Source organism: Pocillopora verrucosa, chromosome 6 (genome assembly GCF_036669915.1).
Source record: "Pocillopora verrucosa isolate sample1 chromosome 6, ASM3666991v2, whole genome shotgun sequence".
Taxonomy (NCBI): domain Eukaryota; kingdom Metazoa; phylum Cnidaria; class Anthozoa; order Scleractinia; family Pocilloporidae; genus Pocillopora; species Pocillopora verrucosa.
In genome coordinates this window covers 15384308-15410868 of record NC_089317.1, presented here as the reverse complement: position 1 = coordinate 15410868, position 26561 = coordinate 15384308, and the positions used below count along the sequence as shown (strand labels likewise).

The window sequence follows — 26561 nt, the reverse complement described above, 5'->3', positions numbered from 1 at the left end:
ATTCAGCGTGATTATTTAAAACAAAGGAATATAGGAAAAATTCCCCTCTTCCTCTATATGTAAAGATAGTAAATACGCACTCATCATTATGAACTTTATAGGATGGCACCAAAGACCTCTGGAAAGCAGTTTTGCATTGAAAGAGCAAATCGGTTAGTCATCCCTGCTAGTGTAGCTGTTAAAAATATCCCATATTTCTTGTGAGGCTTGAAGATATGCATGTGCATTGGTACGCAACACGTGTGTGCCTAAAAAGTATGAAAAGTTGCGAGCTTCTTATTCAACTACGCACATCCTAATCCATGGCCCACTTGAACCATTTTAAAATTGGTGTAATTTTTTTTTCTGAATCCAAAGTTTGATGAACACATTAGAAAATAGTGATACCATTTAACCCCATTTGATGTTCATTATGGTATATAGATAACTCAGTTGTATATTTAGGATGGGATGATTTTGCGGAATGGTGAATGTAGTTTATTGAGAACAAGGTAAAATTACTTGTACCAATGTTGATAAAATTACTGTAGAACTACTGAACGATGTGAAAGTAATGTAATCAAGTAACATGGTTGTACCAGCTTATTAGATACTTGATCGATGAATAAGGACAGAATAGAGAAAGCAATTGAAGAGTGAGTGTCTCCACTAAGTGAATACATAACAGTGAAAATAGTCAGGACTCAGACTCAAATGAGGCAAAAATTACCAGAAATAACTCAGCAATCTAAAGATGTGACGAGCAGCTGAAATAATGAGATCGAAAGACCTTGCAACCGTTTGAATGTTAACTATAACCGCTTTTTTCATGGCGGACGGTGAGAATTTCTCCTTTTTAACGTCATCATGTTTTTAGTGAGAGGGTTCACGGGAACGATTTGCTTAAACGTATTGCGGTCCTACAATTATGTTAAGAACTCTGGGAAAACGACAATGATGACGTTTTCAAAATGGCGGAAGGTGGTAGAATAGATGATACAGGATGGTAAAAACACCAAATACTTTGGTTATAGTGGTTTTGAAGACTTCTTCGAATGGTATATTGTACTCATAGTCTTTAAGAACACTGATAAAATCTTCAAATGACCTCTTTCAGGCACACAGACTTAGTTTTGGCGCTGTCAAAACAAAAGGATATCGACAGATTGCGCGAACTATGTAAAGGTCATAAAATCCCAGCCGAAAATCGAGCGGATGTTTGGAAGGTATTTATTTAATCGTTTACACTGAATCTGCACAAGACTTAAGGCGTGAATATTTATGAACGACGTTGCTTTTTTAAGGTTTGTCTAAACGTGGTTGGTAAACCAGATGCGTTGTCAAGTTGGGATGGACTACTTGATCTTAATCAACAGGATACAATCCGGGATGACTGTCGCAAACAAGCTGGTGAGTGTTAATTATAATTATCCATTGTTCTCTGTAGCGTCTGTGTTTAAGTACTAAACAACTAGTTAGCTAAGTAATAGCCCGGCCCTTTTTTGAAATTATGTGTTTGAGTTGAGAATTAACAAAAGACGCTTGCTTTGATTAGTTCAGTATTAATTAGTGACTTACAAGCGTCAAATGTTAGCGTTTTCACTTCCTTTGGAAAATTTGAACTCTCTGTGTTCTTTGAGAATACTTTTCTATTTATTTCCTGTTTGATTAGCGATGATTTTGAGTTAAGATGCGTTAAATTGGACATGATCATGAAGTCATCTATTATTTTCCTCGAGTGTGGTGGCCTCATTCATAATATATGACAAAAGTTGAAAACTTAAAACTCGGACCATTTTTGTTCTTTCAAATGATTTTTCATGCTGGTAGTCAACACTTGTACCACTCCGGAATTAACTCTCTAATTTTTTTTATATTATGCAAGACTTCCCATTGAAAGAAGGTTTATGTTGTTTTCTTTTTTTCAGTAGAAACTTAAGAGTGTCAGTGTTACTGATTTGTAAACCAACGTTAATACAATGAACTTTATTCCTGTCCAGAATGTAAATGTGGCAAGTTAAAGAAATTTTGCCTCAAATTGTATAGCTTAGCTAGGGTTGAACCTGAAGCAGCTATGTTTAACAGTCAGATCTATAAACAGCTAGTGATGTGACAAGTTTTTAAAGAATCAGTTTCATTCTCCCACAAAAAATTGGAGTTAGCCTGGCCTGTAACTGTCTTAATCAAACAAAAATTAACCTTCAAATTTTACTTATTGATATTCAACACATTAAAAAATTTATATTTAAATACAATAATGACGCTTAGTTCTCACTTCTCCATCTCTATGCTGACCTCTTGATGTTTTTTCTTAGTTTAGCCCTATGTAAACTGAAAACAGTTTTGCATAATGTTCAGTAATGCATATCATGACTTGTAAAGTAACCTTTATGCAAAAGAAGGATAGGAACAATGAATAAAAGGTTTTTCTAATTGCTATTTTGCTCTCTCATCAATATCTTTTGTTATGGGAAGGGGTGTTTGCAATGCGAATGATATTTGGTATTTTTGATGCCATTGATATGTGTTGAATGAACACCCTCCTCCTCTGTTAAGATGAGCTGTCTCATTACACCCATTCCTTCTGGTAGCAGTCAACTCTTTGCCTATGCCACTTTCTATTTGTCCCAGTATGGCTGCTGTGGTGAGTTTTAATTGCATCATATTAGCCAGATGTTTAAATCTTTGTTTGGTCATTTGTTTGTTGGTTTTCCATAGGCGAAATATTCCGTAGCGTTACAACCTGGTTTTGTTTCGCCAGTCCCCTTGAATTTCATAGAATTACTATGTATCTAGTCTCAGTCTGAAGTGTTTTGCTGTGCACTTAAAATGGATTTGTAACATTTTGATCCACTTGTGACTTTCAGACAATTTTTTCCATACTTAGACCCCATGTATAAGTCCTTCCATAGCTATGATCAAGTAGTCAAATATAAGGTTGGAAAAAATAATATTTCCTTTTGCAGTTAAACTTCGGCTGCCAGAAGATGAAGCAGAAGAGGTGGCTCGTGACATGGAGGGCATCATAACATTTTACTGTAAATCTCGAAATGAAAAGTACCATCCTACCAGTGGATTAACAGAAGTGCTTGCGCCTTTTATGATGTTGGAGCTGCCCATGAATGATGTTTACAATTGCTTTTATGCAATGCTCTACAAATACATACCCAGGTGACTACAAGATTCATTGACCTCATTCACAGTGAATTATTTCACTTCTGCTATTTTGATTTATGTCCTCTTTCTCCTGTTAGGCATGAATTGTAATGAGTTATGTACATAGCAAAGTTCTGATTAAAAAAAACCAACAACAAATTTATATTTTAAACTGCAACACTACATTTATTTAATGTTGCAAACTGGGCAATGAAATGATTGATTGGTAACGTTAAGAAACATGTACATTTTAGCTCCCAAGTGTTTCATTTAATCAATACCATATACTTTATTATTAATCATATCTTGTCCAATTAAACAACTGTCTTGGTTGTCACACTAAAGTGTTCTGAAAATACAGCAACATGAAATCTGTAAAGTAAACAGTTTTCATATGAAGTTTTTGCCCACAAAACTTACAACATTAGCAAAGGAGCAAAATTGCTTTTGTTTACATGCAGACTTAACATGAATGATGGAAAACTTTTCTCCTGATGTGTACAATGTATTCGAAAAGTTAACTTCAGGGTGAAAACAATTATGTTTCTTTGTTTGGGAGAGAGTTTGTAAAATGACATCCACTTGGAATGATTAATCACTTACCGGTAACCCTTTAACTCCCAGAATTTGATTGTTAATTCTCCGCTCTAGCTGCTTCATATTTCCTTGTTAATAAGTGGCAAGAATTTGGTGTTAGATCAAGATAACAACTTTTACCAGATACATTTGAGTACTCTCATTAACTGTTTGTTGGATAGTGGATAGATATTGTAGGGAGAAGTTACATGTGAATCACTGCTGGGAATTAGGGTTAACTAGTCTTATACTTATTTGCTATAATTATTATTTTTTGTTTATCTATTTATTGATTCATTTTGTTTGTAGAGACTGTGTCCGAGATGGAAAGCCATTTCATTTATATAGACTCCTCTTACAGTACCATGATCCTCAACTGTGTTGTTTCTTAGAATCTAAAAAACTTTGGCCTGACATGTATTGTCAAAGATGGGTAAGAATCTGCATCTTCCTGTAATAAACACTTTTTGGGATAGAGATATGTACTTTTTCCTGTAGAGTTATGTATTTTTGTTACTGAATGTCTATGTTTATGTTTGGGTTGACCATTGCCATTTAAATTGTAGGAAGGTTTTTTCATAACTTTTTTTTTTCTTTAAGCTACGAAGTCTCTTTATGGTAGCCTGTGAAACAAATGTGTTAAGAGCCATTTGGGATGTATATCTCCTGGAGGCTGATCCCTTTTTGGTCTTTTTCCTTATGCTTGTGATGGTCATTAATGGCAGGTGAGAACTAAAACATTTCTTAATGTATTTTATTTTCTAATGCTTTATCCTTACCCCATGGTTTGAATGTAATGGATACCCAGACATCTCTCAGTCTTCATTACTAAATGCTATATAGCTGTTCTTGTGTTAGGGTCACAGTTTAAACCCCTAACCTTTTAGACACATGACTCCTTTTGCTGGGTATCTCTTGATTAGATGCCATGGATAGATATCAACCTAACAAACTTGATAATTACATTGTTTGATTGTTATGTAATTAAAAGTTATCCTGAGCATTAGTCAACTTTAAAGTCAAATGAATAGCTGTTGGCATTTAAAATAATTGAAATTAAGGCATAAGAAAGGAGCATTGTTGGATATACAATGTACTGGTTCATGCCTGCTGGTTAAGATGCATATTGTGTGTTTAAGTTATCTTTTGTAAAACTATGCTTTGTTCAGGATAGTGATCTACATTGTATCTGATGAATAGAGCTTACCTCATTTAGACAAGAGTGTGTCACACCCTTTCTTGTGAAATTTTCATTTTAGAGATATGCTTCTAGAGATGGAACATGAAAACAAAACAGAACTACTAGGTGAGAAAAACTAATTGTGCCGACTATAAAATTCTTCTTTTCTGACTGTGTTATTATGACTACTTCTAGTAATAATAGTACTAATCAAAAAAGGATATTGTAGTTGGAAATGAATTTTAAGTTGTAGCAATTAGACTAGTTACAGATTTACCTTCTACAGGTGTATAAACCATAATCCTAAATATGAGAAATTGAGTTATTTTGAGAATGATGTTTGTTTCTGAATGCCATACATTGTTTTAAAATTCCATTCTCCCTAAAGGTTCTAAGCTAGCTCAAATGCTACACATAAGTTTGTGGGAGAAAAACTGATTTTAAAGTAAGGGCCACAGTTGTATCAAGTTGCTATTTGCTTTGACTCTGTTTTTTTTCCCAGAGACAATTTCTTCCATTCCTTTACAATTGGAGGAAGATGACATTGAAGACTTTTGTTCATTAGCTCAGCATTATGCTTCAAGAACACCACAGTCTTTCAGAAAGGTTGGTGCTAAAGCTGTATTTTTTGATGTGGCTTTCTTTTTCTAATACTGTACGAGGCAATTTGTGTTGCATAGTCATGTACATGTAATTTACAAGAATATGTCTTTATTATTATGGAAAATGAACAGTGATTATACAAGACACATTTATAAATTTTTCCTGTTACTGTCAACTTTTTTTTGATATGGGTTATTTCTAATATTATTTATGTTAGATAAAGGGTTGGAAATACAATAGTAAATGACCAAAAAAAAAACACAGAAAGAAGCAGAAAGATTTTCATATTTAGGATTCTTATATTTGTCACATGCTTTCATCGTATCAGAAATTGGAAAACCCTTCCCAAATAAGTAAACTCAGTTATCAGCCTAAAAGCAGATATTAGATCACAATTCTTAGTCTTTGAAATTATTTTTATCTGTTTTACCTTGCAGGAATATTATAACCAGTTGTTTGGTATAAAAACCATCAACTCTAACAGTGTCTCTCAAGCATTGTGTCTACCTGTCTCTGTGTCTGAACTTGTTGAAGTCAATCAATCCTCTAAAGTATGTTAAATGCAGTTATAACTAGCCATTCAAAGTTTTGATTTACAGTGAGAAAACATTATGCAATTTCCTGTATTAGTGACCGTGACTGAATGAAGGCTTTAACCTTTACAACTCAATGTCAGTATGCACATTCTCCATATTGTTTTCTATACATTTTGACAAGGAGAATTTGATGAAAAATCTAGAATTTTTTAAATTGGTGATCCTTCTCTCTATTCTAATGACCTTAGTATGTGATTTAGGGGTGATAATGTAAGGAGATATAATTGTTTGTCACTTTTAGGGGTTTATATGGGTGTCTACAACATAGTACAGTCATATTGTAAGTTAAAAATGGTGTTGCTTGTTGTTACAATAATGATCATGTTTTGTGCCTTGTCAGAAGGATGGTGTGAGATTTTTTGTGGTGGACTGCAGGCCAGCGGATCAGTACAACAGTGGCCACCTTCCTACTGCCTTTCACTTGGATGCTAACCTGGTGAGAGTAGATCAGTCATTCAAGTGCTTGATTTTGGTAGAAGGAGGTAACACTGAGATCAGCATGTGCCAGCAGCTGAGCTAAACATTGAACTATAGACCAAATGTAATAATGGAGGGAAACTTCATATTTTTATAAATAAAGTGTCATAGGCAAAGGGGTGTTGGAACATTGTTATCAATTGTTTTAGTTGATAGGTTTCTAATTGCTGAATAAAATTTTTTCTTGGCATCCTGTTTTAGTTCGAAATTAAAGTTTAGTGGTGATCAGTTTGTGACAAGCTTGTGCTGTTGGGCAAAAGACATGTTTAAGATGCTATCCTTGAAATGATAGCTACTATAGTACTTCAGAACTGGGAAGAAAACCTTCAAGGATCATTGAAGAAGTTCCCTTCAGACTTTCACCCAACTGAAATTTCTCTAAACACCCTAAGTGATTGTATTGAAATTTGTATAAATTTTCTCACTATTACTCAAGTCTAACAGTGTCCAAAGTCATGTAACTTGTATCCTTGATTACAGATGTTACAAGCTCCATCAGAGTTTGCTACAGCAGCCAATGCATTGTTTGCCACTCAGCAACAGTCTATTGAGGCAGGATCAGCTGCAAGTGGAGAGCACTTGTGCTTTATTGGCTCAGGACGAGAAGAAGAAGACCAGTATGTACACATGGTCATTGCTAACTTTCTTCAGGTAAGTGCATAACTTTCAGTTGTCAATGTTATTGCATGGGTTTGGTAAAGTATATCACTCAAATTATATCTCAGCTACATGTATCAGTTTAATAAGCAGTTGCATAATTAGACTGCAGACTTTGAAGGTAGGCCCTATTAAGAAAGTGTTTGCAAAAATTTCAGTGAGCGTCCATATTCCTTTCAAATGATGGCTCATACACTGTACACTATTCAGTGCACAGTATTTCCATAGTAAGCATGCCTGTATGATCATACTTGCTTTTCTGTATGATTGATCAGTGCATAAGGAGTGGGTTCTTCCCATTACCAATAAACTACCCAAATCTGGTTATTTTCTAGAAAATTTCATGTCTTATTTCATCACTGATTGATCTTGATGCTTTGTTGTTCTCCAGAAAAAGTCCAAGTATGTCAGTATTGCTCGAGGGGGATACCAAGGTATTATTTCCTCTTAGCATGAAATACCTGTGTTTAAACTTTGATACTAAATTGTAAATACCTTAAGTTTGTGCTCAATACCTTTATGCTCAGCGGTGAAAGTTAATGACAATACACATATACAGTAGTTATACAATTACCCCAAATTCTATTCTAAGATTGCCACGGGGATGATGAATGTAGAATTAGTTTGCTACTTAAGGTTAGTTTGTGAAGAAAACTTTTATTTCCAATGGAATGTTTTTTTTCTTTTTCTCAGCTCTCCATGAATTATTATCTGACAACTTGTCAGTAGGACTAGCAGACCACACTCCAAACACTTGCATTGTTTGTACACCAGAAGCCTTTTCAGAAGATGAGGTGAGTAGATAATCGAAAAAAAAAACCTCAGTGCACACAACTCTCAGGAGCTAAAAAAGGCAACCAGATAAAAACACAAATATGTTGAATACAGGAAAAATCACTATTATGTTATCTAATTTTGGATGGATGTTTTGTAGAGTTATCATGAACTGTCAAGAGGGGAACAGAGCCCTAGTGATTCTAGAGTAAGTTTCTAACTAAATTGTGTAGATTGATTACATTTCATGAAACCACAAAAAAAAATGACAACAACGACGACAGCAACCAACAGCACCCATTAGGTTTCCGAGGGGAAGTTACTGCCAAACAATGTAGTTACCTAATTTCACTGAGTGTTTTGGGAGGCCCATGTCACACTCCAATAACTTGTCTAGTTTACATTGACAATGATACTTGGCTCTGCCAGTTTCAGTCTGTTTCCTTTTTCTTTTTTCCTACATTGATTAGGACTTATTTAAGATTGCAATAGAGTTTACATATCACTCCTTTGGACATATCCTCTAGTCTGTCCTACAGTATTGGTCTGCTTTCTTGGGTTTGGTTTTGGTTGAAAAATAACAGTTCCTGGATAATCCAGATATTTTCTGGTTCCAGTAGTAACCTTTTACTCAAACTGTACAATTTATTCCATAACATAAAATCATGTTTGCTACATACAGGGTGGCCTGGTCAGCATGTTGTCCTCAGCTATAAAATCAGGGACTCATGTAACACAGAAAATAGGAAAATACATTGCTGAATCGCATCAACCTGTGGAAAGGTAAGTATTCAGTAAACAGGTAATAAGAATACTCAAACCTGTGGGACAGAAGTTGTTATCTTTATCCAACACCAAATTTTTGTAACTAATTTACAAGGAAATATTTAGCAGCTAAAGGAGAGAATTAACAATCAGATCTTGGAGAGTTAAAAGAAAATTCAGAGAGTGTTAAAAGAGAACTCGGTTTAATTCTTTTTGTCTAGAATTTGATTATTGGATGCTCTAAAAAGAATAAGAAATTTATCCTGAAAAGATTTTCAACAGAGGAATAAAGAAATCCGTAATTTCAAATTTTACCCAGCCTCTGAAAAACTGGCCCAGCTGGATGACAGCTTTAGCTACTTTACCAGCTTCATACTGATCTCACAAGCAAACTTGTTGCTATATTTTTGTCCAACTAGTGGTGAATTTATATTTTGCTATTAGAAGCTCAAACCTTGATAATTAATAGAACAGGAAATAATTTGCTTTAAAATATCTTTTTTAATCTTGGCATAGATACAAGATGTATTTCTCTTACACAATTTTTTGATATCAAAAGGATTAAACGGGTCAAGCTTCTTTTATAATTTCACCATGATTGTACGTGATACCCACTTGAGTTTTTTTTTTTACTTCGTTGCTGTATTTGGATTAAAAGCAGAGGTAACTGAACTGCGGAGAATCCGTGAGTTAAACGTTTATTAAGCAGAACTGTTTTATTTTGTACCAGACACGTTAGTGAGAAAGACAGACAGAGCAAGCTATATAGAAACGTACAACCAGTGTTCAGTATTGACGACGAAGATGAAGAAGGAGGTAATTATTGATTTGTATTCCACACAAGTTTATTTCTTGAGATAAGATAGAAAAAGTTCACTAACAGAGGAACGTAAAACCTCAAAACAGGAAAGCAAGAAACTAGAGTTCAGGCTTCGATAGGATTCAAACCTTTGCCCGTTCTCTTAAATGTTGATTTACTATTTTGACCAACTGAAGTATAAGCTACAGGTTTTGGAGCGTGGAAAATGTCAGTGGGCCCTTTGTTTCCCAAAAAAGGAATTGCGTCACTCCAGAAATTAGGTTATGTGAGCTCAGCTGTTGCTGTTTCCCGGGTGCCATCTGTGAGGCACCGGCGTGTTCATGCTCCGTTAAAACGGCTTTATTTCCTGCAGTTACTTCAGTTGCAATTCGAAGTTTATACTCAGTTCGTAAAATGTAATTTTTTATTTGAAATATCCTTCAGTGAATTTCATATTGAGTGTTTACCCCTTTGCGAACGCATGTCAGTTAACTTGTCGATTTGCATCCCATATTTGTCGGTGTTTAGAAAAAGGAATAGCATGGTTTTCAATGTACATGTAGGCACCAGATTGTTATGTGTGGGTATCTTTAAAGAAAGACTATTTTGCAAGGAGGGAGATGGACAATACAATGGCTAAATGACGTCTTGTCAACAGTCGAAATGAAACCTTCTAATAACCTTCCTTAGTTACAGGGCTATAACATTTCTTTTACCTTGCTAGATAATGGCAGTGCAAGCTCAGAGGAGGAAACACGCAAGGAAGCAGTGAATATAGATACATGGCTTCATCGTAAGGATGTGGTAGCCTCATTTAAGTGCCATCAGATCATCAGGAGTGGATACTTGACACCAAGGTACTATATATAACATTGAAATTTTTTAACTGCACAATCATTGTCTTTACTCCACCATGTCACCTTTTAGAAAGTTGGAAACTGCTCTGAGTACACAAACAACTAATTCAGGTTCTGATCTTAGCAGAACTTTGCTAGCTCGAACGGTTCTAAACAGTTTGAGATAACAATAAATTTGATTAAAATAATAGGAAATGACTGGAGATCTTTATAACATGCAATATGCCTTTCTTGTTCTGACGACATCCCAAAAAATCCTTTGCATCTCTCTTTTTATGTTGTTCTTTTTAGAACAATAACTTAAAAAGTTTGAAGCGGGGATTTATGCGTTGTGCAAGCATTAGTGAAAGGCTTCATTAAGAAAAAAGTGTGACGTACTCAGTTTCGTGCTGACGTTGGTGTTTGTTGGATCTCTCTAACCTATGTTGTTTTCTCCTTTTTTCTGCTTTCTTTCTTTCTTTACATTATTTTGTTTTGCAGCTACATTCTCCTCACAGATGTTCAAATGTTTATTTTACGCGAGATACCTAAAAGAGATGGCTGGGCGTTCATTCAAAACAGGCATCATCTGACTTCAGTGGTCAAAATAACTTCGAAAAGAAGACATCCAGACTTGATCACATTTAAATATGGAACAAGCGACGGAGAAACAATTGAAGTGACTGAGACAGAAAGATATGTCATTCCTAATGCGAAAAAGGCGACGCAAAAAATCAAGGATAGAATACTAAAATTAGTTGACGAGTCGTGATATTCGGCTCAACCTCTTCACGAAGGGTAGTTATTGTTTGCGCAAGAATTAGAAGCAAAATGAGGTTGGCTTCGCCAAAGGCTGATTTTTGGAGTGATTGTTCCAATCTCATTTCCATTGTGTCAAACTGTTCTCTTAAATTGACATACGTTTCTTCGTTCTTAAGAGTTCATGGATTGTGTGTTCGTTTCTCTTAACGCAGTGACCATGAATCCTCATTCTTCAGCAGCTTGTTGGGAGGCCTCGTGTCTCTTCTATCAGATTATCAGATCTGTAATTTTCACAATAGTGAGCCAGGAAAGAGAGTAACATATTTCTTTATTCAGCATTTTTTTTTCTCCTTTCTCCTTTTTCTCTGAAAGAAAGACAAAGTCCATAGCAAATTTTCGGAAAAACACAACAAAACATTTAAAAAATTTAACATACGACCGAAGAAAAGATACAGATTTTGCACTATATTCTTGTCAGTGTCCGGTTAACAATTCAAGAATTAGCTTTGATTTTTTTGATGGAATTTATTTAGCGAACGTCAGAGACTTCATTCTCTATAAGAGGCATGATTATTTATACAGAGTAAAGAACTTTATTAATATCTTGATATAAAATTGTAGATTGTGTCAATAAAATGTGATATATCTACGTTGTCGTGAAACATCTGGAATATAGTACATAGGACAGCTCTAATACAACCCTTTGACAACTTCTCTTCAACCTTTAGCAGTCCCTCTGGCCTCAGAACTTAGTGTTTCGTAAATAACACGAACGGAATTTTAATTAAGTTCATTTCGTTCGGTCTGTACCGGCGACCTTTATCAAGATTCTCCCAAACAGCCATGCTACACGGTTATCAAGGGGTAAAGATGCCTAAAATGGTTCCTATATTCCATAATAGTTATGCTAAATGTTAGTTCAAAGATTAGCCATTCCTTTGTTCGTTTCACGTATTTTATTAATTATGATAAATTTACACGTATTACACGCGAGTATGAAAGCAAAGAGCTGAATAAAAGTTTCAATTCCCTTAAACAGCAATGTCTAGAGCGGTACACAAATGACTAGTTGAAACTGACGTGTTCAAAGTGCGCATCACCATATGAAAATAAAACAAAGACTAGAAACTCAAGAGCAGTAACTCGTGGCATCGTGACAAGAAATATAAAAAAGAATCATATGCTACATCCATATTCTTATTCTATGCCCTAAATTCCATATTGTGGCTACTTTTCACGTGTTCATTTTACCATAGAGCTCAAAGGCCGATGCGTTTTTCTTTGCGATTAGATGTCGGTTACCGAAGAAAAGAAAAAAATATTCCTAAACTTCTGGTATTGACGTTTTGATCCGTACTAATAATAAAATAATCAATATTAAAACATAAATAAAATTAAATGCAGGTTATACAGCTCACCATGGGCGTAGGGAGCTGATGAAGAATTCAGTAAAAACAAATCGTAAACCTAATTTGGGATTGTCTGTGGCAAAGTAAGAAACGATCTCCTTGTCTGTCTTATTTTTTGAGAACAAGTAATTGATGTCATCTGCAAGGGTCTTGGCGAGGGCGTAACCATCCTCTGGGAATGGAGTTTCAGAGTCGCTGACGGAAACCACTTTTGCCTTGATCTGGTCCAAGGTCTTGTTCAGGACGTATCCCTGAATTGCGTAATCCAGTGACTTTTGGTAGCTGTCGAAATTTCCGGAGATCTTCTCCCATGTTGCAGCCATTGTGGTCAGCTGAGTATAGCTCTTAGCTGGGAGCCCTGCATCTTTAACAATCTCATCTAATGCTGTTGTCATGGCCGTCTGGAACTTCGTAACTTGCTTCTGCTTCTTGTTAACCTCATCGATTGCGTCATCGAGCTTCTCCAATGTCCAGACTCCCAGTCCTATTGTAGTGGCAAGGCCTGCTATTCCGAACACGATCCCAGCGATATTTAGACCATTTATGGCTTTAGTGAGCTTTGGAGTTTCTGTAAATGAACTTTCGGGCTCTACCACGGCGGGAGGCTCGACGCCGTCAAGAGGAACGTACTCGAAGGGATCCTCCACTGGTTCTGTGGGCTCCTCCCCTTTAGCTTTGCGATTACGAAAGTAACGGACAATTTGAAGCACTCCCGCGCCCAGTCCTGCCGCATCTCCAGCGTAGCCCATTACTTGAGCCACTGTTTTAAAGGCTGATTCAGCACTGGTATCTGAGATGCCGGTTGTGATGTCCTTCTCCACTTTGTCAAGGAAGTCGCTTGGCAGTTTGTCTAAGGCCTTCTTTACACGATCAAGGTTAACAGCGACCATGTAGTAGATATGATCGTACATGTTGCCGGCTGCGGTGACATCTTTGCTTAGTTTGTCTGCTTTTTTGTTCAGATCATCCATTTTGTTTTGTTCAGCGACACCAAAACCGATGCCGGCTCCGATGTTTCCCAATCCAAGAGCGACGTTAGTAAGTGCAAGAGCGACTCCAGCCATCTTTTCGTAATTATCTGTTCTGAAATTGTTTGTACTCCAAATCAAAGTGCGACTCTTTTAATAAAAACTCGCTCTATTTATAATTACAATTCGATGTGCATAAATGAATTATTCAGCGAAATGACGTCATTAATTTCCTCCAAACGTGACCTCAAACTTTGTGTTAACACTTTTAGTAGAAAGTGAACTTCTCTTGTGTTACACAATGCTCTAAAATTCGCTGATGATAAGCTATCATTTTTTCACTCACATTTGGCAATAATAAGTTATATTTTTTGGTCTTATTTTTCCGCTTGTTGACGACGTGACTTAAAAAGGACGCCATAATACGTGCCGTCATGCAAATTTTCTGTTGTAAATAGATCGACGTCACCTCTAGGGACTGATGTCTGACGTAAAGGAAGTAAACAATCTGTGATCGTGACTTTTGCTTCATTCGAAATGTTTGTTTCACGTATTACAGGCGGGCCAACTTATTAATTCGTTGTCTATCAAGACAAACTAAAAGAAACATGAAGAAATGTCAGGCGGTTATTATACAGTCATGCGACTAAACGTGATGTTAGGTTTTGTTTTGCTTTTTTTGCCTCTCTGAGCAATTCAGAAACAACTTGTCACCGACTCGTTTTCTACCTTTGGCTTCATTCAACTGACTTACATAAATTTTAAGTTAACTTCTCTGAGTAAAATCTTTTGATATTTAAAAATCCCCCAGTTTTCACACAAGCCTTCAAATGCGTTACATTAACTCAAAATGTTTTTCTATGGACAAGCCAGGTAATAAAATTCACGCGTGTAACACGGAACGATAGTTATTTCTTGTCTTGAACACATTCGATAAATAGTAAGCAAAAGCTAAGGTTCATTTGCAGACGTGACAATACCGACCTAACGACGGATGTTGTTGGCTTACATTTCAAAAACTCGCGGTATTTACATAATCCTTGTCGTCACGTCACCTTGGTGGTAACGTTACAAATGATTTCCATAAATTCCGGAAACCCCAGAAGCGACGTGACAACGTGGCGAAAATTGCTCACTCATGCGGATTATAGAAATATGAGATCAGGGATATTTCATGTTACTAACCGGATATTGTCCTGTTCGTGACAATATATCAATTCACAATTGCTGGTAAACTCTCAAGAATTATCCTTTCTCAAAATTAAATATGTAATTGCATTTATTGTAAAAAGAAATAATATGGAAATCCTAAGTGATGGAATTGCGGCGAACTGACGTTCTAGACGGCATTTAGTCGGACAATTTACTCTGAGTTTGCCGACGTGAACAACCTTTCTTTGCTGGTGCTATTGTTGCATACGGTGACGTCAGTTAAATTACTTCCTATGCGTTTAGAAAATCAAGCCTAAGCCTAAAGCACGTGTTTACAGTAAAACATGGACTATCCCTGACACTTTCTATCGTGGTTCCTACAATCTGTTAAGTACTTGTCAACAGATTTACCACGAGATGTCGGTGAGGTCAGCGAAAAGTTAATTTCCTTTGAAATTACCGATACACTTGTAACCATAAGGCGACGTGACGCCGTGACGACAATTGTCCACTCATGGTGATAAACAATGAATATGCAAATACAGCGAGTTTTTATTTAAGATGTTAGCCAACAGAATTTGTCGCTAGTTTTCGTTCATCACCCACAACACACGTTCTAGCAGGAGCAAAGATGGCAGAACTCAGTATTGGGCTCGGGAAAGTTTTGCTCGGTCTAGGAAATATTGGAGCAGGCGTTGGGTTTGGCGTCGCCGAGAAAGAAAAGATGAACGAATTAGACAGCAAAGCGAAAAAGCTTAAACAAGATGTAGACAAAGCCAGCGACCTCTACGATGAAGTGTACTATCGAGTCGCTGTTAATCTGGACCGCGTCAAGAAAGCTCTCGACAAACTACCCAGCGACTTCTTAGACAAGGTCAACGAGCAAATTGCTAAGGATACTTCAGCTTCTAATGCTGAACAGGCAGTGACCACTTTGGGGAAAGTATTTGGCTATACCAAAAACACCTTGAAAGTGGCATCCGGATTACTTCAGATTGTCCGCTACTGTCGTCAAAGTAAGGCTGAAGGTGACGAGCCCACTACAGAGCCTCTCCCAGATCCTTTTGAACCCGTACCATTGAATGGCGAGGAACCGCCAGTCGTCCCCGAGGCCGAAAGTTCGTTTTCCAGCACTCCCACGCTCGACAAAATAATTACAGGTCTCAATATCGCTGGTATCGTGTTTGGACTGGCAGGCCTTGCCACTACAATTGGACTGGGAGTCTGGACTCTGGATAATTTGGATAAAGCAATTAATGACGTCGACAAAAAGCAGAAGCAAATAAAACAGTACCAGAAGGCTATGACGGCAGCCCTGAATCAGATCGCAGCGGAGGCAGGTCTACCACCGAATAGTTACACTCAACTGACATCCTTAGCTGCTACATGGGAGGAGATTTCTGCAGAATTTGATAGCTACCAAAAGGTCCTGAACTATGCAGTCCAGGGATATTTCCAGGATAGGCCACTTAAAGACATCAAGGCAAAGGTTAACGCCGAAAGCGACCCGGGAACATCATTTCCGGATGATGGGTATCCACTCGCCGAGACCTTGGCAGATGACATCCGGCAGTTGTTCCAACAGGGCAAGACAGACAAAGAGATCGTTAGTTATTTTGCAAATGATAATCCAAACATAAGTCAAAGGTTTGTGTTCGAGGAATATTTCATAAGTACACTGCGAAATTGATAAAGTAAAACTTTAATTTAAGATTTGCAAACAAAATGTCAATATCGAAATTAGAAACACTTTCCTGTTAAAAACTTATTGCTACAATCAGATTGATTTTCAAAAAGACTCTATATCTAGACTACTATATCTAGTATACATAGTCTCTTTTTAATAATAGCGAGTTATGCAAGTCTTTATATCGTGTACAGCTCTAGGGTATCGTTCAAAAGTCTCAAGTTTGTGAATTTACCAAAACTCAGGTCTGCTGTTTCGGATATCGACACGTAGTTGGTGATTGATATATGCTGTCATAATAAGTGTAACAAGAATAAAAGGAATTTGATAAACAGGCGGGTATAGAATCATTTACTCGGTTTTGTTATCGAAAAGGAATCCTTATATTTTCAACAAAAAATGTCCGACGTCGAATCAGCAAATAATCTTCTATTCCGTGAATTGTTTAAATTGTCAATATTTTGGAAGGCGAGCTGATATTCACCTTGCTCAGAACGCAACTTCGACAAAATTCAAAAATTATCAGTTGGTGCGAATTTCGTCAAGTTTGTCTCGAGGAAATTTCCCTTTTACGTTGTATCCACTCGAGATGTAGAACTTATTATTAACGATGGCAAGCTGGATTGACCATTAAGGTCAGTCTTGGACTCCCTGATGACATCCGGTCAAAAGTTAAGAAAATTTTTCTCCAGCAGACCAACCCTTTTCGCTTTCAATATTTTCGCTTCTCCAAGATAGAAGCCGGAGGTTACCTTGTGTTGCTGCGGCATTCCCACTTAGTGATTTCTTTCCTTTTACGTTCCTAATTAAATTTTTGTGTTTTTGCACGCACATTTTTCTTATTGTTTTCGCAAATCGGCGAATTGTATTCTGTTAGATTTTTCGCATAATTCCTCTTTGATCAATTTCATTCGTAAAATTTCTCAAAAAATTGAACATTAGAGTATCAGAGTGCTTTACATTAACATTGATTCCTTCACTGCGATCATCTTTTAGTTTTTCCGTCCCTCGTGCTCGCAAGTTACACAACGTTTGTAAGTGTCTTTCCTTGTCCGATTGTATTTCCTCTGTTGTTTTGCGTTTTCCTATTCCTTCTACTTCGTAATAACTTGTAATTATTTGTTCCTTTTAGCAACCACGATCAACTGTAATGTAAATAAATTCTAAAGCGTTTACGTGTTGAAACCTGACTTTGTTGGCAGTCACACCATGCGTAGAATTCGGAAATGTTATGCATTCTGAAAATCCACTATATCTAAATACCGAGTTTCGAGGTTCATATAACAGTTTGTTTCTTTCGGCTCCTAGTGTCTCGTTAATGAATATATCTCTGCATTTTTCCTTTCGCTCCCGATTCCCGATCTAAAATAACAGACAATAAAAAGTTATTTTCATTAAGAATATAATTCGTAGTTTTACATTTAGAATGCACAGGTAGTATTTCAGTACGTAATCCTTTTATTGGCGTAAAGCTACATTAATAATGGAGGCTAACCCAAAATTTGACTTTGTACTTAATTGTTTTAGTACTTGAAGTTTAAAAACTGTAAACAAATCGTCTACGTCAAAATGTTAAGGGAAATCTTAAATCTGAAATGCAAAGTGAGTTCATGGCCACTTATGTAAGGTCCACATGGCAAAGCGTGACCGGTTCTCTGTACTAGATACAAAAGAGCCCCATTGGTGCCACTTTGACCTCCATCCACAACCTCCGCACCTTCGTCAGTGCACACGTAGTCACTGGAGTGGGCGTGGTTATAATGTGATGTCATGAGATGCCCCTTGTATTCTCTTGTCCAACCCGAAGGGCACTTGTTTGTTCCAGGTATCATTATTTGTGAGCCTCGTGTTCTAACATAACACGCAGCACATGGTGCGTCATGCTGGTCAAGGTTCTTAAGGTCTGGAAATGTTGAGGCTTGATATTCGGTGCCATAGATTGCTGCTGTGTTTTGCCAACCATCAACAAACTCATCATAAATGGGATTGTTGGTGAGACAAACGTAGTTGGTACCACCACCGGTATGAGTATAATAGCCGCTGCCCATAAATCCTTTTGCACAAGCCAAAGAAGACTCATAAACCTCTTAAAACTAACAGCTTGCTGAAATAAAAAATTTGGTTTACTAATAAAAAGTATTCCCGTTACGGCTCAGGAAGATTAAATCGAAAAAAGATAAAACAAACGTACAAACAACAAAACATCCACCAAGACAAAATGAACTGTCGCCACCCGGCGAAAAATATCATTGAGATATTTGAAATGGCTTTCACCATCACCTGCAACATCCCTTTTCAGGACTGCTGAGTTACTCTTTAGTTCGGGCCAGGAGCAACGGGCTCCCGTTCGAGCCTCTTACTTTTTTGACTCGGTTAGAAAAGAACAACACAAACAAAATCAAAATGATAACATACGAGAGTCATTGCGGGTTAAATTATTCTTCATTCACATAAAATGCTTTTTCTCCCCACCTGTGTACACCAGAGTAGCATTTCCAGAGCAGTTCTTTTGTCCCCAGCGGTTATAACTCACATCTGTTCTTCTTGTCCCTTTATTCCTTGAGGGCCTGGAGGTCCCTTGAGTCCAGTACTTCCCGTTCGACCAGTATCACTTGGTATCAAAGAAAATGAGATCGTAGTTTCATGAAGGCAATAAGTACTGAAAATGAAGGTAGTTCAATTTAGTAAACGAAGTCTCAACAGCCTGGCACAGAAGTCGCCCTCAGATGTAAATGTTTCATGTCTTCTGATGGTATGAGACATGTTGGTTGGGTCAATTCCACTAGCCTGTGCAAAACTTTCTCACGAAAAGTTTCATACACTGACTGGGTAATTACAATTAACTTGAATTTTTCAAAGAGTGAGGAAATGAAGCCACCTTGAAACTATTTTAGTAAAATATCAGTAAAACAAATATAACCGAGGAGAGTTAAATTAAGGATTTGAGAAAAGAAAAAGAAAGTGTTCTGGTATGAGTTTCTATTTTCCAGTTTCAGTGCGTTCTCTTTGGCCTTTGAAAGAATTGTCACCTATGGTTGAAACGGGAATGTAAAGGGCAAGTTCATGTAACACCTTTGTAATGAATGACAAATTACTATTCATTTGCAAACTAAAATTTTTCGGTCCCTTTAATCCTCTCGGTCCCGCGGGTCCTTCTCTTCCGTCCCTTCCATCCCGTCCTGAAATTGAATTTGTAATTTTAGACATTGCCATACAATATCTTTCACCCTATTAAAAAGCCATGCAGTTAGTTTAAGCAATGTTAACCCTTTGACTCCCATGAGTGACCAAGACAGAATTTCCTCTACAATATCAATACAATATCAAGGAGACAGGAGATGAGAATAAAGAAAAATATCAATTCAGTATGGGATCATTATAAGTTGATCCTATACCAAATTCTCCAAACTAACATCGCAAGAACGGTATAATTGACAGTAAGGAGAATTACCAATGAGATCTTGGGAGTTAAGGGGTTATGAGATAATTTGAGACTTCAGAAATAATAATTTCGTTAAATTGGGAAGGAAATCATCTGCAACTAGGAGACAATCAATCATCATTCAAGTTCGTCAATAGATATATTTAGCACTGTCTAGTGAGAGACTGCAAATCTGTTTTCAAACTAAAAATTATTTGAAAAAACTAATCAGAGGGACCTGGCATGCCATCCCTTCCGTCCCGTTCTGTGGGAGATTGAAAGTGATACACCAAATTAAAATGTCAAAAAAAACTCCACTCCTGCAAGGCTGAATGGACAAAAAAGACGTGTCTTTGATAATCTCCAGAGAACAAAAATAAAAGAACCCAAAGGAAGAAATGAATAAATGCAAGTTATCTTTTTGTTACTGACCTCTGAGGGAGGTGCGTTGTTGAAGTTCATTATTGAGGTGAACCGTTCTGTTGAGGAAAGGAGAAAGAAAATTAGCGGAATATTTTATCTATTCATCCCATCAACTGATTACCTTGGTTTCTTTCAAGTGTGCTCTTAAATGTTCAAAATCGCAATAAGTTTTACTGTATATCTTTGCAATAAAACGTCCTTTAAAATCTCTAAATAAAAACCAAGAAAAAAGTTGCCAAATTTGGGCTGATAGAAGAAAAATATGACGAGAGTTAAGAGAGTTCAAGAAAATGGCTCCAGGCTCCATTAATCTTCACTTTGGTACTTGATCTTTGTTTTTCTTTACTTTTCAGTGTTCCAAACATCTCTTTGCACTCTGGTTTTACTAGTCACTGACTACCGAGCCAGAATATAAGCAAAGAGATTAGAGTAGACGTAAATGTAAACTATTTCTATTACTTGCAAGCTAGTTCAGCACAACTCTCGTGGACCTGTGGATAACTAATGGCTCAGAGTAATGACATATGTTTTCAAGCCGTGAGAGATTTCAAAATCTCTATTAATAGAAATGAAAGCCAAAAGAACATTTCTACGTACGAATTAGTATTGGAGATTGATAAAAGGAAAGCTGATAAGACCGAAATCTAGTGAGTGGCACTAATATAAAAAGTTGCATTGCATCACAGACCGATGGGAAGTCGAACGTTTTACCGTCTTTCTAACAGGGGTAAAAAAAAAGGAAATCAAGATCATATTTAATTCTGCAGTTACGACCTATTTGCTGATGTCAAGGTACTTTGCGATTCTTTAAAAAGGGAACCAAAATGGTTTTTAATTACCCAACAAGCTCGTGATCTTTTCTCTGCTCGGCGCATCGTTATGTTATTGTAATCATTTGTAACATTTTATTGAAATTTGTTTCAGTAAACGTATCCTGAAAAACAGAACTGCGGGGTTAGTTGAATGTTGTATAGCTCTATAGCAAAAAAGTGTCTGCAGCACTAAATAAACTATGTTCTCTTCACGAAGTCTGACAATACCTTTTCTCAAGGACGATTGGTCTTTTCGTTAGATCTGACAAACTAGTTGTCGCGTCAGAATTTCGCTTTTGTCTTGAGGAGCTGGGCAGTCCTCTCGTCTCAGTCTCTGACCAACTGTAGTTGTTACGTTCTTTTGCAATCTCGTTGAGTTTCATCTCAACTGATGCAAGTCGCCTTTCCATCGAGATTAAAGTAAAGAACTAAAATGTCACACACGCGATTAGACCTACCATGAGAACTATGAGCGTGAAACAGCCCAGTTTGCCCAAACGAAAACATCGAGTGCGTCTCGCAGTTTTCTCTGACTTTTGCTCCATTACACCCGTCAAATTTCTGTTTAGCGTATACTAGTTCAACCTGATGTGCGCAGGGGAATGTGGAGTGAGTGCGATCAGAAACCCTCTTTATAGAGCTCGGGGTCCTTTGGCGGCAATATTAAGGTTTCGTTTACATGTACTTCAGACAGACACGTCGAAAAATTTTGAAATGCAGCAAGTGCGGAATTATGTAATATCAATTAGTCAGCAGAAATTGGAGGATGCGATTGTGCGATCACTGATAGAGATTGAAAGATGGCCAGGGTGCTTCCCGAGTTGTTAATGGAGCATGCATCACGGAACACTAAGGGTCCTTCACGAGCCCATTCTCCACTACATTTTTGCAACGCTTCTTTATTAAGAACAAAAGGAAAACAAACCACTTTATCTGGATATTAGAAAGAGCATTGTATTTAAACATCCTGAGGAATTTTGATACACAGTGAAAAATGTTGTCAACTTGATAAGATCAGATCATATCATTGTAAGTATCTGTGCTCGCCTACTAAAACGTGGAAAAATGGATGTCTGGTACGTGTGGGAATTCAAGCACGATCTTTTTAGGTAGGGGCCTTCATAACGCTCTCCGATTGGTTTAAATAACTAGATATCCTCTCGACCAATCAGATGCAAGGCTTAATTGATCGCGAGTTGGTCGCACTTGTTTTACTGGGTTTAGGCATTTATATGCATGCTTACGTTGTTTTCACTAGGATAATTTAGGCTGAATAAGGTCGGAAAAGTCCGGAACTGTTAACTCCTTGTTAGACATCGTTTGAGTTTTCCAAGAATGGAAATTTAACTCTGAACTCTTCAGAAATCTTATGTATTTTGAAATTTTTTTATTCAACTTTCTTCCACTTGCCCTAAACAAGTACATTTTGATTTCTTTTGCTTCTTATCGTTCAAAATAGAAATTGTTTCCTACAGTCCATATATTCAGTTATTCAGAAATAAGACTTAAAAAAATATACAACTCAAGACACTTAAAAACTCAGATAAATAGCGTTTGCTTTATTTAGACAGCATATAGATAAAAAGTCTCAATAAGGACTGACATAAATTATACTGAGCATGCCATTAGTTTCACTGTAAAACTGAAGGACACCTGTTCCAAATGATGTGCAGAAAAATATGTTTACAAAATTATGCATCCAAGAAAGACTACAAAATCTACAAGCCACATGTAAAACCAATATGTCTCCGATTTCTCTCTTAATCATTCTTAAAAACAGTCATGAATATCCAAAAATAATTACAGATTAGTTAATCAACTTCTTCTACAGTAGGTCCATCGCAGGACCCGTTGGTGCTCTGCTGCTGTCCATGTAACTTGGCCATGATTGGTGAACACACTCGTTGTAGATCTTTCTCTCTTTCTTCGTACTCTTCTTTGTCTGCCTGTAAATTTCTGTCCAACCAATCGATTACTTCTTGCACCTTGCTTTTTACCGTCTCCACATCTGCAGAGCTGAGTTTGTTCTCCACCTTTGGATCTACTATCGACTGTTTGACGCTATACGCATAATTTTCCAAGCTGTTTCTGGCTGAGATTTTCTGGCGCTGCTTCTCGTCTTCTTCCTTGTACCTCTCGGCTTCAGCCACCATGCGATCAATGTCAGCTTTGGACAACCTTCCCTTGTCATTGGTGATGGTGATATTGTTGCTTCTGCCAGTGCTTTGATCCTTCGCGGATACGTTCAAGATCCCGTTGGCATCAATATCCAGAGAGACTTCTATTTTGGGCACGCCTCGAGGCGCCGGTGGGATTCCGCTCAGCTCAAATCGTCCCAGTTCATTGTTGTCTTTGGTCATAGCACGCTCGCCTTCAAAGACTTGAATGGTAACAGCGGGTTGATTGTCGGAATAGGTTGTGAACTCTTTGGAAACTTTTGTTGGGATTCTTGTATTGCGTTCAATCAGTGTTGTCATTACCCCACCGGCGGTTTCAATCCCGAGGCTTAAGGGTGTAACATCGAGCAATAAGACATCCTTGATCTCTGAGCTTTGGTCTCCGGATAGGATCGCTGCTTGGATTGCGGCACCGTAAGCTACGGCTTCGTCTGGGTTAATAGACTTGTTTAGCTTTTTACCATCGAAGAAGTCTTCTAAAAGTTTCTGTATCTTTGGAATCCTTGTAGAGCCCCCAACCAGAACCACCTCATGGATTTGACTTTTGTCCAGCTTTGCATCTTTTAGTGCCTTTTCCACAGGCTCGAGGCAAGAGCGAAAGAGATCCATACATAGCTCTTCAAACTTAGCTCGGGTTATCTTAGAGTAGAAATCAATCCCCTCAGATAATGAGTCAATCTCTATATTGGCCTGAGTACTGGACGACAGCGTTCGTTTGGCTCGCTCACAATTAGTCATCAGGCGACGCAATGCTCTTGGATTGCTTTTGAGATCTTTCTTGAACTTTTGCTTGAACTCTTTTACAAAGTGATCCACAATGCGGTTGTCGAAGTCTTCTCCGCCAAGATGTGTGTTACCAGCTGTGGAGAGAACCTCAAAGAGTGATCCTTCGTCGATTGTCAAAATGGAGACGTCAAAGGTACCTCCTCCCAGGTCGAAAATTAGCACGTTCTTCTCTCCGCTGAGGTTTTTTTCCAAGCCATATGCGAGAGCAGCAGCGGTTGGCTCATTGATTATCCTCTTCACATTTAGTCCTGCTATTGTGCCAGCATCTTTTGTGGCCTGTCTCTGAGAATCATTGAAATAAGCTGGAACTGTGATAACTGCATCTCGAACAGTTTGGCCCAAGTAAGCTTCAGCCGTTTCTTTCATCTTAGTGAGGACCATAGAACTGATTTCCTCTGGAGTGAAAGTTTTCCATGCGTCTTTGGTATGTACACGCAGTTTTGGTTTGCCGTTCTCACTGATGACTTGGAAAGGCCAGTTCTTCCTGTCTGATTGAACCACAGGATCATCAAATTTCCTGCCGATCAGTCGTTTGGCATCGAAGATAGTGTTGCCGGGGTTTAACGTTGCTTGGTTCTTAGCAGCGTCGCCGATCAAACGTTCTGTGTCAGTGAAAGCGACATAACTGGGGGTTGTGCGGTTTCCTTGATCGTTAGCGATGATCTCAACTTTACCATGTTGAAAGACTCCAACACATGAGTAAGTTGTTCCAAGGTCGATTCCGACTGCAGGAGCTGACTTCACTGGCATCTTCGAAAGCTTCTGATAATGTTCTTGTAGTCTTTTTTCTTGCTGAGGGAGCTTCTTTCGCGTGAAATTTTTGAACAGCTTCGTAAAAAGGCTTGCATTTATACCCCCTAAGCTAGGAAACATTACATCAGATGTCTAAAAATACAAATATGCTGACATCATTTCATCCGTGATTAACCAATGAAATTGATTTTATTTTTAAGAAAAAAGTATCTAGAGACTTCTCTAAGTCTATTTTTGTAAGTTCGAGAAAATTCTGAAGGTTCTTTAACATCCTAGCCGCTACTAGATTGTTCCGGAGAGAGAAGATTGCAATCCAGAAAAATCTCGATTGTTGACGAACGTCTGCTTTGCACCAATCTCCCTCGTCTGCCGCGAGCCCTTAAGCCAACCAGCGGTGTATTCAATATGGCGGCCGTAGAGAAATATGCTGACATTATTTCATCAGTGATTAGCCAATGAAATTTATTTTATTTTTAAGAAAAAGTATCTAGAGACTTCTCTAAGTCTATTTTTGTGGGTTCGAGGAAATTCTAAAGGTCCAGTTCGAGAGACGAGTGTAATCCAGAACAACCTCGATCGTTCACGAACATTCACTTAGCACCAATCTCCCTCGTCTACCGCGAGCCCTTCAGCCAACCAGCGGTATACATGCAACCTATCAATATGGCAGTGGCAGGGGAGCGAAAGGCACATGCGTTTCTTGGATCTTGGATTTCTGTGAAGATAGATTGTGACGATTTTTGCACAGTTCTTTTGTTCCTTTTAATTTCGTTAACGTGCACACAGAAGGGTGATAGATGAGAAAGTGTCCAGTGGTATTAAAAAACATACCTCTTCTTGTCCTGATTTCCATTTGTCTAAAGCCCTTGATGTGGATTTTATGAGGCAAAGACTGACAAGAACAGCTATACATATCGTCCGAGACAATTGTTTTCATTAAAGAAATATGCTAAGAACAAAAATAATTCACTAACAGTCTCCCAGTCTGAAAAGTTACGTTACGGGTATGGTTATTACTATTTTGTACACATGCGGAGAAACAAAACTCTGGAACTTTATTACCTCAATATTAGTTATTTGTGTCAGTCCTCGCTACCGAACCACGCATTATCGGTCACAACCTGACGCCATTTTCAAAGTACGGAAAACGACTTAACATGGGAAGAAAAATGAGGGATTTAAATACTGATCCTCTCAGGAGTTGGCACAAATTAAAACTGCTTTCATTCTGGAATTCTGTGACTAGTAAAAGACGTGCTCTACAGAGCAGAGAATTGACATGTATGTATTAGGTTGCAAATTTTTTTAATCTTTGGAAACCTACAATATGGCAAGTTTTCTTTACCCCACTTGATGCATGATGAAATTAAACTCAAAAAGGCCAGTATGAAATGTTGCTGACAATGAGCTCATCAGCTGCAAAAAATTTGTGATTGGTGAAAGCATAATAAACTTTCCTTAAATATGTCTCTCTTTTTTTTTGTTTATTGAGTCTTACTTTCACATGATTTAAATGCTGAAGTTGATGCCAGATCAAAAAAATTATTAATGCAATCGACATTCAGCTCATTCTTGCTAGAACAAGTCCTCCCATACTTCATTTCTGACCAGAAATAAAAAGGCTAAGGCCCAGGGGCCTGGCCCCCTCCCCCTTATTTTGGGTAAAAGAAAAAAGAATTGCAGAAGGGTAGGACAGGGTAAGCAACAAAAAACTGGGCTCCCACCCTTAGCTTAAGGTCTGGATCTGCCACTGTGTATAGGTATCTCTTTCAAATGCAGTGTGCTGAATCAAACTTTGATTTGATTTAAGTCA

The 26561-nt window shown here is 37.6% G+C and overlaps 2 protein-coding genes and 1 pseudogene across 2 annotated transcripts; 1 reads left to right on the top strand and 2 right to left on the bottom strand.

Moving 5' to 3' along the window:
* Positions 1-900: 900 nt before the first annotated feature.
* Positions 901-11802, top strand: LOC131784024 (TBC1 domain family member 23-like). The gene is made up of 18 exons (XM_059100798.2): positions 901-985; positions 1097-1205; positions 1284-1389; positions 2946-3150; positions 4021-4144; positions 4312-4436; positions 4971-5017; positions 5394-5497; positions 5932-6045; positions 6431-6526; positions 7048-7218; positions 7616-7658; positions 7918-8018; positions 8159-8206; positions 8681-8781; positions 9494-9579; positions 10287-10419; positions 10900-11802. The coding sequence occupies exons 1-18, from the start codon at positions 951-953 to the stop codon at positions 11168-11170; spliced, it is 2019 nt and encodes a 672-aa protein (XP_058956781.1). The 5' UTR covers positions 901-950; the 3' UTR covers positions 11171-11802.
* A 6133-nt stretch (positions 11803-17935) lies between these two features.
* On the bottom strand, positions 17936-21442 carry LOC131784010 (short-chain collagen C4-like; annotated as a pseudogene).
* Positions 21443-22571: 1129 nt separating this feature from the next.
* On the bottom strand, positions 22572-24776 carry LOC131784019 (heat shock protein 70 A1). Its single transcript, XM_059100793.2, has one exon. It carries the CDS (start codon positions 24743-24745, stop codon positions 22844-22846), a length of 1902 nt encoding a protein of 633 aa, XP_058956776.2. The 5' UTR covers positions 24746-24776; the 3' UTR covers positions 22572-22843.
* Between the last annotated feature and the right edge of the window lie 1785 nt (positions 24777-26561).

What these genes read in the sequence shown, in the direction of transcription:
- LOC131784024 (XM_059100798.2), top strand. Translation starts at nt 951, where the DNA reads ATGGCGGAAGGTGGTAGAATAGATGATACAGGATG. An exon ending in CACCACAGTCTTTCAGAAAG is followed by an intron (nt 5,498 to 5,931) that starts GTTGGTGCTAAA and finishes TTTACCTTGCAG; the next exon opens with GAATATTATAACCAGTTGTT. An exon ending in AGTGGATACTTGACACCAAG is followed by an intron (nt 10,420 to 10,899) that starts GTACTATATATA and finishes TTTGTTTTGCAG; the next exon opens with CTACATTCTCCTCACAGATG.
- LOC131784019 (XM_059100793.2), bottom strand. Translation starts at nt 24,745, where the DNA reads ATGCCAGTGAAGTCAGCTCCTGCAGTCGGAATCGACCTTGGAACAACT.